Raw genomic sequence first — 13,031 nt, 5'->3', positions numbered from 1 at the left:
GAAGTGATTCCGGACTGAAATTTTTTGAGTTATGGTCATTTTTTAAAATCAGCCAATTTTAAAAAATTACCCTGTACTGTAGCCCATAGAACATAACGACCACTCTAGGGTGAGTGAGTCTCTATTAGTAACGCGGTAGCGTTACTAAGTAGGATTCACCCCAAAACAAAATGGCTGCCACGACTTTTGCAGCCTTGCTATACCGGGAAAACGAGCTCCTATGCTTACCAGACTTCTTAGAGGACCTTATCTTGACCAGAGGACTCCATTGGTACCACTAGCGTGGCTCTAAACCTTGTCTATAAAAAAAGTTTAAAATCGGCAAAACGGGCCGTTTTGTTCAGCCACTTTTTTCATCTTAGTCATCTTCTCCTCACAATCCAGTTGTCCGTTTGTATCTCAATCTTGGCTGGTAGTAAAAAGCTAATTTTTACACCATTCTACTCCAACAGTCTATGCGCAGGTCCATGTCCCATCAGATCATTCTCCAAGCTGGCAGAAGTGATACTATGGTCTGCTGGGTTAGTCCAGATTACCTCATGCCGCCATTTTGTTAATTAAAGAAGCATGTGCTCCAAAATTTGGGCGTGGTCGCGCATGCTCAGACCTCAGAACTGGGAAAAGCAAGCAATTTTTTAAACCTAGCTAGGCTAGCTATGCTTGGAATCAAATTACAATACTTAGTGGAGGTTTCCAGCTAAGAGAAGGTATTAATCTTGCTTATTATTCTTTTATCAAGTGTGTAGTGAATTATTTTATTTCAAAAAAACAAACAATTAATGTTATAATAATGCAATGATAATATAAACTTAACAGGAAGAACAGGAATAGCTACAGGATTGCAGGGAAGATGGATACTTTCACTGCTTCTTGAACAAGGACTCCTGTCAAGACTAGTATTAATTTTACTTGTTATCAGTATAGTAGATATTTCTTCAGTGAGCTTACATCTATAGCAAATCAAAAATGAGTACTATGATGATGTGTAAGGCAGCTAGACAGGATTGCTACACTAGAGAGAAAGCTAACGATGCCTCGTGTTGACACCCAAACACTGATTATAATAATTTACACAGCATGCATTATATATACAAAGATAGTTCGTGAATATTTATGAGTTCTGATGTGATGTCATGATGAGTCAGCTCACTACATATCAATTCAATGCTGTACTCCTCCCCGCTCAGAAATGCTGTAAAGACATAACAATGATAATAATAATAAAGAAAATTATTGTTTGTGTAAAATCAACAAGCATCACAATGGCAACTAAAGAAATATTATAAATATTATAAAAAAATCAACACAAACAAGAACATAAAAAATTAAAAAAAAACAAGGTTAAGTAGGATTCCGAACGACCAACGAAAATACGAAAGGAAAATCCTACTCGTGACACAAATTCTACTCTACATTGCAAGGTGATCTGTAATTCTTACATAATAACATTGAAAGTACAATGTAGAGTAGAATTTGCATCACGAGTAGGATTTTCATTTCGTATTTTCGTTGGTCATTCGGAATCCTACTTAACCTTGTTTTTTTTAAATTTTTTATGTTCTTAAATCTTAGTAATAGGTAGATTTTATACTACCTAAGTAGATCTACTTTTTTATTATACCTAGGTGCTGTATTTCTTGATAAAGCATTCTTTGGTGCTGGGAATGGGTCCATACTATTAGATGAGGTTGTTTGTTCAGGATCAGATACAATACTTCAATGTATGCACCGTGGTTTTGGGTCTCATGATTGTGGACATCATGAGGATGTAAGTGTGCAGTGCTCAGAATCAGGTAAAATATATTTGCTAGTATACTCATATCATGAATCTATTAGTAACAATAGAAGACTCTGTTGATAATGTCACAGTGTGTGATACTGAACTTGATGACCAACTGTGGTCAGTAATGAGGTATAAGCATGACCATTACCTCATTAATTAATTTTAAAATCATTATTATCTCTAGTACCAATGGTAGCTGTGAGCCTTACATTAAAAGAGACTCTAAAGTTGGAATCTGTGATGACTTTTATATTCCTGGTACTGATTATGTGTACATTCCAAATAGACGTCTTGAAGGCTCTCAGAATCTTTTAAGACAATTCACAGAGCAACTTAATGAGTTTATTCCATCAATACCAATCCGCTGTCGTGATACTGCTATTAGAGTTATGTGTACTCACTATTACTTGCCCTGTGGTTTTAATGGCACCCTGCATGTTCCACTTCCTTTATGTCCTGATGTGTGTCGATACATGTCAGAAACACTGTGTCCTGATATTTGGTCAATTACTGCTAGTTTTCTTGCCTCTGATCAAATTAGTCCTGGATACAAAAATGATGAGGGAATCAAGTTGCCATCATGTAACAACACTGATAAGCTAATTGTTTTTTTGAATTTGACTAATGACTGTTGCTCTAATGGAGGTGTTTTACTACCACAGCCAACCATCGCAGGTAATTGTACAGTGATTAAATAGACATGTTTAAATTAATGATTCATAAGCACACTACAAACAAAATAATAGCTAGTTTAGGTTAAAATTATTAATTATTGGCTAGTGCTTGACGAAGTTTATCAAGTGCTTGATTACATATTTTGTGTATATACAGTTACTGTGTTTATAATTATTGTACAGCTTCTCACACTTATTATGATTAAATTTAAATCTGCTATATAGATTTTACAACTACTTCCTCAATTATTCTGTCAACAACACATCACTCTGCCAGCACTATGTATAATACAACACCAGAATTGACTGTGATTCCTACTGCTTCTTCACTTATATTAACAACTGTTATAATCCCATTAGCAGTAACTATTCCACTAGTTTTACTGGTTATATTTGTAGCAGTGTTATTGATTGTCTGTTTGGTTAAGAGGGCAGCAAAGATGAAAGAAAAAAAGACGGATCTAGCACTGCATGTAATCCCCTCTAAGCCTTTGTTACGTAAGTAAAGTTATTCATATTAAAATTGCTGTAGCATTTTATAGACTTCCCTTATTACATGTACAAGCATGTGACAACATTACTAATACAGTTAATGCACTTCATGTATACTCTTTCATTTTTACTTGCATATTCATAGTTTCTGATAGCAGTAGGGAAAACATTTACGATTCCAGCAAACCAATGAATGTCTCATCAAAGTACATGGATCAGTTATCAGATTATATAATATCAGGATCTTTCATTGAAATACAAGAAATTGTTGGACAAGGTTTGAGTAACATTGGATTAAACATAGTTAGTTTTTGCTTTTTGTAGGTGAATTTGGTATAGTGTATTGTGGTGTAATGACAAGTAACGCTCAATTGCCAAAAGCAGTTGCTATGAAAACATTAAAAGGTTGGGTAGTTAATATTATATTGTACGGTCTTGCGTTATGATATTTAAATTGTAAAAGAAATAAAAATTATAATGTGTAGTCTGTTATAGTAACATTAGTATTAGTGTATGCATGTTCTTACTCAGACTAAAATTAATAATAATAGTATCACATAGTTACCACATCCTATGCATACACAGTATAATTAATGTAACGCACACTTCTTTTCTGTTCTATTCTCTTGAATTTCTTTTCATCTGTATGTTCATTCTGTGAGCTCTCTCTCTCTTCTACTCTGCTTTAACTAATAAAACATTATCAAGTCCATAAATACTATTATGTAGTCATTAGATTTGTTAAATAGTGTATTCTAGTAATCATTCAACAGCTCTTACGTTTAAATAACTTTACATTAACAGTCTTGTTACAATAAAAGAAATAAAATGATATTGCACAGTCTTGTTACAGTCTTGAGTACAATGCAAAGTAGGGTAATTAGTGCAAATGAATGTGTTTGTGCATTGTATACATCATTAAAACTTATCTAACTGTGTATTTTTATTCATACTTTTACAATTTTATATATTTTTTATAGGTTTTTATAAAGAGAGTGATATTGAGTCCTTACTGGATGAGTGTCTTATAATGATGTCATTTGATAATTTAAATGTATTACCACTGATTGGTGTGTGTCTTGATCTTGGACCAGCTCCATACATTATCATGCCTTTCATGTCAAGAGGAAGTTTATTGTCTTACCTCAAGAAAGAGAGACCTAATTTTACAGTAGCTGATACCAGTGAAGAGGATATTATACTGAATGTCAGGAAACAGTTACTCTCCATTTGTTTACAAGTTGCCAATGGAATGTCTTACTTAGCTTCACAGAAATTCATTCATCGTGATCTTGCTGCTAGAAATTGCATGTAAATCTTACGCAGTGCACTCATTATGATATAAGTGTGACAGAACTATAGAGTGGCTTCCCTTCGTCATTATGTAACAGTAGCTTCATAAAACACCATGCATAATGACTTTTTTCAGCCCTAGCCTATAGGGTCCCTAATACGCCATATTTTTCATCTTTTTATGCCTTAAATTGTAATTTTTTGATAGAAATAGAATGCATAATTTGTAATAGTTATAATTAAAAAGTTTCATGCGTTTGTGTATGTACATTAGGATTGATGATAATGGTATCATTAAAGTAGCAGATTTTGGACTATCTGAAGACATATATGCCCACAATTACTTCAGGCAACTAAAGAGCAGTGATAATAACTCAGGATCATCAACAGTTAAACTACCAGTGAAATGGATGGCATTAGAGAGTCTTCATGATGGACTGTTCTCGGAAAAATCAGATGTTGTAAGTATGAGTCGTTTGCTATTTACATGTAATCACTATCAATTTGAATTTTATTTTTATTTGCAGTGGTCTTACGGTGTGCTTTGTTGGGAAGTATTCAGTCTTGGTAAGGTACCATATCCTGGTCTGGATCCAATAGGAGTAGTGGAGTTACTGGATACTGGAGGACGATTGCAAAGTCCACATAATGGAGCCTGCTCACAGGAAATGTAAGAACATGTTTTGTAGCATTGCATTATGCATACATATAAAGAGATTCCTCTGTGTTGTTAGTTTCTTTTGCTCAATATTATGTTTTAGTAATAATCTCACTATATTTTCTCTATAGATACTCATTGATGATGCTATGTTGGTCTGAGTCTCCAATTGATAGGCCAGCATTCAGTGATTTAGTTTCATCAATCAATAATCTCATTGAACCGTTAGCAGGCTACCTTGATTTCACTCAAATTAATAACACTTGTATAAAAAAAGAAAATAATTATTACTGAATAATTATCCTTGTATAACATTTTACATGCATAATATTCTTTTCATTTTTCAAAACTTTTCAAACTTTAATGTGAAGGCTGAACATGACTTGCATAAACCTATTTTTATTATGTGTCTGGTATAAACACTAGGCTAGACTAGTTGCTGCATATATAGCTGTGGTTATTGGTATTATGCTTGTCCTCTCATTTGGTGTTTAATAAGAGATGAAATAAGCCCAAGCTTATTATTTAATCTGCTCGATGAATCTAATCACTTTTTTGTTTTACAAGCTATACACTCACATGGTCATGCTCTGACCTGAAATAGATCCAAGAGTGGGGAAGTGAGTATTGGTTGCGGACATTCATGTACTGTAGAGCTGCAGTGTCTAGATAGTTTGCATGTTTGTTGAGTTTATATGGTAGACTAAGCTAGTAGGTGAGGCATTAAAATGTAATGTAAAATTTTGCACTTAACTAGACTCTATTTGAACTTGCATTTTGGCATTAAATTTGTTTATGCATAAATTTATTGCTTTCATTGTGAAGAAATTGATATTGATTCATTACTGAATGAATGTATTGTTATCATGACATTCAATCTCCTTCAGTATTAAACACAGTAACTATAGATCTATCTTATTGGTCTGAGTCTTTTAAGGCCTTTTCACACTTGTCCACTTTGGATCCAGATTTGCAACCTGCTAAAATAGAATCCTCTTTGGTTGTGTTCACACTAGGCTACTTTGAAAGAATTAAAAGTGAATTAAACTGCATTGGCTGCTACAGGTTATGAATATTTAATTAAGATCAATCCACCTCAAACCACCTCCGGATGTGGATTGACTGGATCTAGATTCAATCCTGATTCAAGACAAGTGTGAACAAGCCAATCCTGTTTTAATCCTGGATTTTATCTCAATTCTGGATCCAAAGTGGACAAGTGTGAAAAGGCCTTAATTATTATCTATCCGCTTTTAGCCCTTAGAGCTAGATCTAGATCTAGATCTAGGTGTGGTTCAGACTTCTGTCAGTCTTATCGTTTTGTCTACATGTTTCTTCTGGCTTTGTTTCTTTCTGCTTGGGTATTACCAGTATACGTAGCTCTTGGTAAGCTTTCTGTTTTTAATGGTACAGATAATCTAGGTAGATCTAGATCTATAGATCTAGTTGCTTTATGTTAAAATTTATATCTTCTGTAGGTTGCTCACATGGTCAGATTCGTCTAGTGGATGGAAATGGTCCAAATGAGGGAAGACTAGAAATATGTATTAATGGAGATTGGGGAACTGTTTGTGATGATAAGTGGTCACACACCAATGCTCAAGTAGTTTGTAGACAACTGGGATACTCTACTGATGGTGATTTATTAGATATATTATTGTTATGTTACATAAATGCTTCATTTTATTATACCTATAGGGGCTGTATTTCTTGAGAAAGCATTCTTTGGTGCTGGGAATGGGTCCATACTATTAGATGAAGTTGAATGTTCAGGATCGGAAGATACAATACTTCAATGTATGCACAATAGTTTTGGGTCTCATGATTGTGGACATCATGAGGATGTAGGTATACATTGCTCAGAATCAGGTAAACTTTATTTGCTAGTACACTCATATCATGAATCTATTAGTAACAATAGAAGACTCTGTTAAAAATATCACAGTGTGTGATACTGAACTTGATGACCAACTGTGGTCAGTAATGAGGTATAAGCATAGCCATTACCTCATTAATGATTTTAAAATTATTATTATTTCTAGTACCAATGGTAGGTGTGAGCCTTACATTAAAAGAGACTCTGAAGTTGGAATTTGTGATGACCTTTATATTGCTTGGACTGATTATGTGTACATTCCAAATAGACGTCTTGAAGGCTCTCAGAATCTTTTAAGACAGTTCACAGAAGAACTTGATGAGTTTATTCCATCAATACCAGTCCGCTGTCGTGATATTGCTGTTAGAGTTCTGTGTACTCACTATTACTTGCCCTGTGGTTTTAATGGTACCCTGCATGTTCCACTACCTTTATGTCCTGATGTGTGTCGATACATGTCAGAAACATTGTGTCCTGATATTTGGTCAATTACTGCTAGTTATCTTGCCTCTGCTCAAATTCCCTCATCATATAGAAATGATGAGGGAATCAAATTACCATCATGTAACAATACTGATAAGCTAATTGATTTTCTAAATTTGACTAGCGACTGTTGCTCTAATGGAGGTGTTTTACTGCCTGTGACAGGTAATTTTTCAGTGATTAAATACACAACTTTTAATGATTCACAACATCTGTTTTAAGTTTTATGCACAAAATCATTGCTAGTTTAGCTTAAGATTGCCAATTATTGACTTGTGATTGATGAAGTTTACCAAGTGCTTGATTACAATTTTTGTATAATATACAGTTACTGTGTTTGCAATAATTGTAAAGCTTCTCATACTATAACGATTAAATTTAATTTTACTATAGATACTTCCTCAGTTATCCTGTCAGCATCACATCACACTACCAGCAGTATGTACAGTGCAATAACAACAGAACCAACTGTCATTCCTACTGTGATTCCTACTGCTTTTTCATTTATGTTAACATCAGTATTAATCCCATTAGCAGTAACTATTCCACTAGTTCTACTGGTAGTATTTATGGCAGTGTTATTCATTTTCTGTTTGATTAAAAGGAGAGGAAAAATGAAGAAAAATACGACAGATCTAGTGCTGCATGTAATCCCCTCAAAGCCTTTGTTACGTAAGTAAAACTATACATATTAAAATTGCTGTATATTAACTTCCTTTATTGCACATATACAAGCATGTGCCAACATTACGAATACAGTAAATACATGTCATACTTTCTCACATTACTTGTATATTTTTAGCTTCTGATAGCAGTAGAGAAAACATTTATAATCCTAGCAAACCTATTGATATTTCATCAAAGTACATGAAACAGTTATCAGATTATATAATATCAGGATCATTCATTGAAATACAAGAAACTGTTGGACAAGGTTTGAGCAACATTGAATTAAACAGTTAGTTTTGCTTTGTTTAGGTGAATTTGGTATAGTGTATCGTGGTGTAATGACAAGTAACACTCAAATGCCAAAAGCAGTTGCTGTGAAAACATTAAAAGGTTGGGTACAGTCTTGCATTATGATATATATTTAAATTGTAAAAAAATAAAATGATTGGGCAGTCTACTATTGTAACATTATCGGTGTATGCATGTTCTAGGCTATCATATTGTCACCCACATCTTATGCATACAAAGTATATTTTATGAATTGCATGCTTCTTTTCTGTTTTATTCTCTTTAATTGCTTTCATCTCTCCTGTGTTTGTTCTTTGAGCTCTCTACCTCTCTTTCTACTCAGCTTTAAGTGAAAAAAACATCAAGTTCTCACTTCTCATTGTGTACTAATTAGATTTATTCAATGGTGTTTAGCAATCACTCAACAGCTCTTACATTTGAATAGCTTTACATTAACAGTCCACTTGTTAGGTGTTAATTACTGAGTACAATAAAAGTAGGGTAGTTATTATTATTAAATGCAAATGATTGCGTTTATGCATTGTAAATATTATTGAAACATGTACCTAACTGTGTATTTGCATTCATACTTTATACTTTCACAATTTTAATAGGTTTTTATAAAGAGAGTGACATTGATTCCTTATTGGATGAGTGCATTATAATGATGTCATTTGATAATTTAAATGTATTACCACTGATTGGTGTGTGTCTTGATCTTGGACCAGCTCCATACATTATCATGCCTTTCATGTCAAGAGGAAGTTTATTGTCTTACCTCAAGAAAGAGAGGCCTAATCTTACAGTAGCTGATACCAGTGAAGAGGATATTATACTGAATGTCAGGAAACAGTTACTCTCCATTTGTTTACAAGTTGCTAATGGAATGTCTTACTTAGCTTTACAGAAATTCATTCATCGTGATCTTGCTGCTAGAAATTGCATGTAAGTCTTTTGCACAGTGCATTGTTTATGAACTCAGTATATTGAGTGGCTTCCTCTTTATTCAAACACCATAATAACTTTTTTCAGCCCCTAAAGGAACCCTATTATGTCATATTTTTATCTATTTATGCCTTACTTTGTAATTTTTGTTAGAAAGAGAATACATAATAATTATAGTTATATGTAAAAAAGTTTAATGCATTTGTACTATGTACGTTAGGATTGATAATAATGGTGTTATCAAAGTGGCAGATTTTGGACTATCTGAGGACATATATGCCTGCAATTACTTCAGGCAACTAAAGGGCAGTGATAATAACTCGGGATCATCAACAGTTAAACTACCAGTGAAATGGATGGCATTAGAGAGTCTTCATGATGGACTGTTCTCTGAAAAATCAGATGTTGTAAGTATTCATTTGCCATTACAATTTACATGCAATCATTATCATTTATTTACAGTGGTCTTATGGTGTACTTTGTTGGGAAGTGTTCAGTCTTGGTAAGGTACCATATCCTGGTCTGGATCCAATAGGAGTAGTGGAGTTACTGGATACTGGAGGACGATTGCAGTGCCCATATAATGGAGCCTGCTCACAGGAAATGTAAGAACAAATTTTGTAGCATATTGCATGTATAAAGAATAGAAAATATGTTTTTAAATTAGCTATTATCTCATTTTATTTTTCATTATAGATACTCATTGATGATGTTATGTTGGTCTGAGTCTCCAATTGATAGGCCAGTGTTCAGTGATTTAGTTTCATCAATTAATAATCTCATTGAGCCATTAGCCGGCTACATTGATTTCACCCAAATTAACAATAATTGTATAAAAAAAGAAAATAACTATTATTGAATTTTGTCATTCTTTTTAATATTTTGTATGTAGTTTCTAAGACCTACTTATTTTAATAGAACATTGAACTAATTTTACTAAATTGATGTCCTTCCTCATGTAGAGTGCTCATTCTCTTACTAACCATGCACATAGATAATTATAGTGCTGATGCACTATATGGAATGCAACTGAAACATTCAAGCACTAAACTGGCTTTAAAGAACCACAAGAGTATTACTGAAATGCAGTGTAACATTTAAAATTACTTAATAAAAAATACAAAAATTATCGAATTTTTGGGAATATTTTCCTTCAAAAATCATGATTTAACCATAATATTTAATTTGAAGAGAGTATTACTACCTGAACAACAGAAACGGCAGTTTTTTGAACATTATTAGATGATAGAAGTAAAAGTACTACAGCTTCAGAAATATACAACAATTGTTTGGACTTTTTCAATGCATAAGTAGATCTATAAGATTTAATGCTGAAATCACTGAACAAGTGCCTAAAAGATTGTCATGTCTTTTGAAGGGCTAAAATAAATGTATTCAGATAAAATTTTTACATACTGAAATCAAAAATTAGGTAGAATTGCATGTTATAATTCAAATGTAAATATCAAAATTTTGGTCTTGAAAGTAATATGAGAGTGTGTTGGTTGCATCTACATGAAATACATTCAATGGTATTGGTAGTTCCACTGAACGCTGAGACAAATGTAACATTCAGGCCAACAAGAGCAGTTACCTAAAAAGTAAAGTAAATACAAAAATTATTTAGTGAAATTATAAATAGAAATAAATTTTAAATTCTAATGATGCAAAAAATGGTTATTCAATATCTAAGAGAGAATTTTTATACAAAAATTAATGATTATAACAGATAATCACAGTTGTCTATTTGCTAGGAATGAAACTGCTGGTAAAAGGGATGAGCACTCTTGGTACATTTGGTATTTTGCCAAAGTAAACATATGATTGTGTCTATGCTCAATTGGAACATGGCCACAACTTAACCAAATTAAAGCACACCAATCACCAAAAATTGCCGAAATTATTCCCTCCAAATCACCAGTTGTGCATCATAAAATTAATATTAAAATAGAATCATAAAAATTGTACAGAAAATTGTAAAACCCCATTTATTCATTATCATTTTATTATTATTATTATTAATTGAAGGGCATGGTTTGTGCACCATTGCTCGTGCTTTGAGTGTTCTTTTATTAATCTTTGGTAAGACAGTCTCCTTTTAAGCTGAATCTCTGTTAACTTGTCTTGACCCTATTAAGATAGGGAAAATATTAAGCGATCGCCCCCAGTGTCGTTACAAAATACATGTACTTACGATAGAATTTAGAAATGCCTTCCTACTCAGGCTCACCTGACTAATGCATTACAGCATTTGCCCCAAAAGATTGACTTCAACACTAAAATGTTCCCTACTTTGAAAGTATTGGAATTTTAACTCGAGTATGGAAATAAACAAATGTTTGGCACCATCATCATTCAGTAGTGGGGATATCTAGAACAAAGAGATTGTTAATGTAATAAATAACTATAGCTCAAGGTAGCATAAAATCATGAATGATATTCAATAGTTTGTAGCTGTACATGCTCTCCAAGAAGGCTGGGCCTCAACATCAATAACTATTAACATACACAATTAAAGTAATACCGTATGCACCATATTTTTCGTGAGGATTGAATTTTGCGATTTTTATGGTTTGGAAAAACTCGCTAAATTAAAGTCTGCAATATAGTGTGCTGATTATAGGTGTGGTAATTATATTAAAATTGTAAAATTTTTATTCAAAAACACAAAAATGCAGACAAATTGCAAAATTTTACACATGCAAAATACATGACATATAATGGTTAAATTAACATTAATAGTTTGGGAAGTATTTGCTGTTTGAAATTTAATTTATTGCATACTGTGCACAACAACAAAAGTAATTTTTGCCTAAGGAAAAGTAATTGGCAAATTTTGTATTGGCGATTTTGTACTATGTGCTATTAAGCATGCTCAAATTGAAACAAAGTGATAAAATTTTTTTATATAGGAACTGTCAATATCCTCATATCTATATCAAAGGAAGGAGTTTTGCCCTATTCGATTTACCCCTGATGAAATCCTGGTCATTTTAAAAAATATCTTGTACATATATGCATGTAGCAGGTGGTCAAATTTTTGAGCAAATATAAATTATAATTTTTAACAATTTAAACATTTCAGAACATGTATAGGCTTTTCCACAAAGCATGCTAGTCAAGTGAACTAAGTTGACAAGCAATACAGTACAGTACATGGCATTCAGAGCAAATTTTAAAATTCATAAAAATCCAAATTTGATTGAAATCAGTTCAAACCTTCTACACAACATAAAAACATGTATTATGTATTTAAAAATTAAAGAATTTTTTTGTAGCCATTTTTGACAAAACTTTTCTAATTTTTGACGATAAAAATTAAAAAAATTGATTAAAGTTAGCTCAAAATTGATACACAGCATAAAAACATGTGTATTCATGTATTTGAAAAAAAACATTATAAAAATAAAAATTCTCTCCTAGCCATTTTTGACAAAATTTGGCCATTAACCCAATATTAATTTTTAGCAGTTTTAAAATTATAAAAATTCCAATTTTACCAGAATCCAATCACTTTCATCTTCTACAGCTGATCGGTCAGTGTAGGTCAGTGTATATTTCCGCCGTTCAAAATTCCTAACGTAAGGAATTTAGATTTTATAGTAATTATCCAATAATCTAATGTCTTAATAATAGATATTTTGCAATATTCAAGTAAATCAGTAATTTTAAAAACTCTAAACATTGGTTTTTTAAATTAAGCTATGAAGTTCCAAAATTCTAAAGTTCTAAACTCTGGATTTTTCAATTAAGCTATAAAGTTTCAAAAGTCTAAAGTTCTAAACTTTGGATTTTTGAATTTAGCAATAATGTTTCAAAATTCTAAAGTTCTAAATATTAGATTTTTGAATTTAGCCAGAAATTTCTAAA

At 32.4% G+C, this 13,031-nt stretch overlaps 2 protein-coding genes and 1 long non-coding RNA gene across 3 annotated transcripts; 2 read left to right on the top strand and 1 right to left on the bottom strand.

Moving 5' to 3' along the window:
* Nucleotides 1–1,574: 1,574 nt before the first annotated feature.
* LOC100637419 (fibroblast growth factor receptor 2-like) lies at nucleotides 1,575–5,194 on the top strand. The gene is made up of 10 exons (XM_019997680.1): nucleotides 1,575–1,793; nucleotides 1,837–1,912; nucleotides 1,968–2,458; nucleotides 2,683–2,955; nucleotides 3,095–3,226; nucleotides 3,274–3,354; nucleotides 3,930–4,260; nucleotides 4,517–4,703; nucleotides 4,770–4,912; nucleotides 5,032–5,194. Exons 1-10 carry the CDS (start codon nucleotides 1,724–1,726, stop codon nucleotides 5,192–5,194), a joined length of 1,947 nt encoding a protein of 648 aa, XP_019853239.1. The 5' UTR covers nucleotides 1,575–1,723.
* A 632-nt stretch (nucleotides 5,195–5,826) lies between these two features.
* On the top strand, nucleotides 5,827–10,102 carry LOC100636032 (muscle, skeletal receptor tyrosine-protein kinase-like). Its single transcript, XM_019997679.1, has 12 exons — nucleotides 5,827–6,286; nucleotides 6,379–6,537; nucleotides 6,599–6,769; nucleotides 6,813–6,888; nucleotides 6,943–7,424; nucleotides 7,653–7,931; nucleotides 8,062–8,193; nucleotides 8,238–8,318; nucleotides 8,831–9,161; nucleotides 9,382–9,568; nucleotides 9,624–9,766; nucleotides 9,858–10,102. The coding sequence occupies exons 1-12, from the start codon at nucleotides 6,229–6,231 to the stop codon at nucleotides 10,018–10,020; spliced, it is 2,262 nt and encodes a 753-aa protein (XP_019853238.1). The 5' UTR covers nucleotides 5,827–6,228; the 3' UTR covers nucleotides 10,021–10,102.
* A 445-nt stretch (nucleotides 10,103–10,547) lies between these two features.
* LOC109582756 (uncharacterized) lies at nucleotides 10,548–11,754 on the bottom strand. The gene is made up of 2 exons (XR_002185213.1): nucleotides 11,392–11,754; nucleotides 10,548–10,755 (listed from the first exon to the last, which is right to left on the bottom strand). It is a non-coding gene; the product is annotated as an uncharacterized LOC109582756 (long non-coding RNA).
* Between the last annotated feature and the right edge of the window lie 1,277 nt (nucleotides 11,755–13,031).

This window comes from Amphimedon queenslandica, unplaced genomic scaffold (genome assembly GCF_000090795.2).
Source record: "Amphimedon queenslandica unplaced genomic scaffold, v1.1 AMPQUscaffold_13358, whole genome shotgun sequence".
Classification (NCBI taxonomy): Eukaryota; Metazoa; Porifera; class Demospongiae; order Haplosclerida; family Niphatidae; genus Amphimedon; species Amphimedon queenslandica.
Note: the sequence above shows the minus strand (reverse complement) of the source record. Positions and strands in the feature narration are given on the sequence as shown.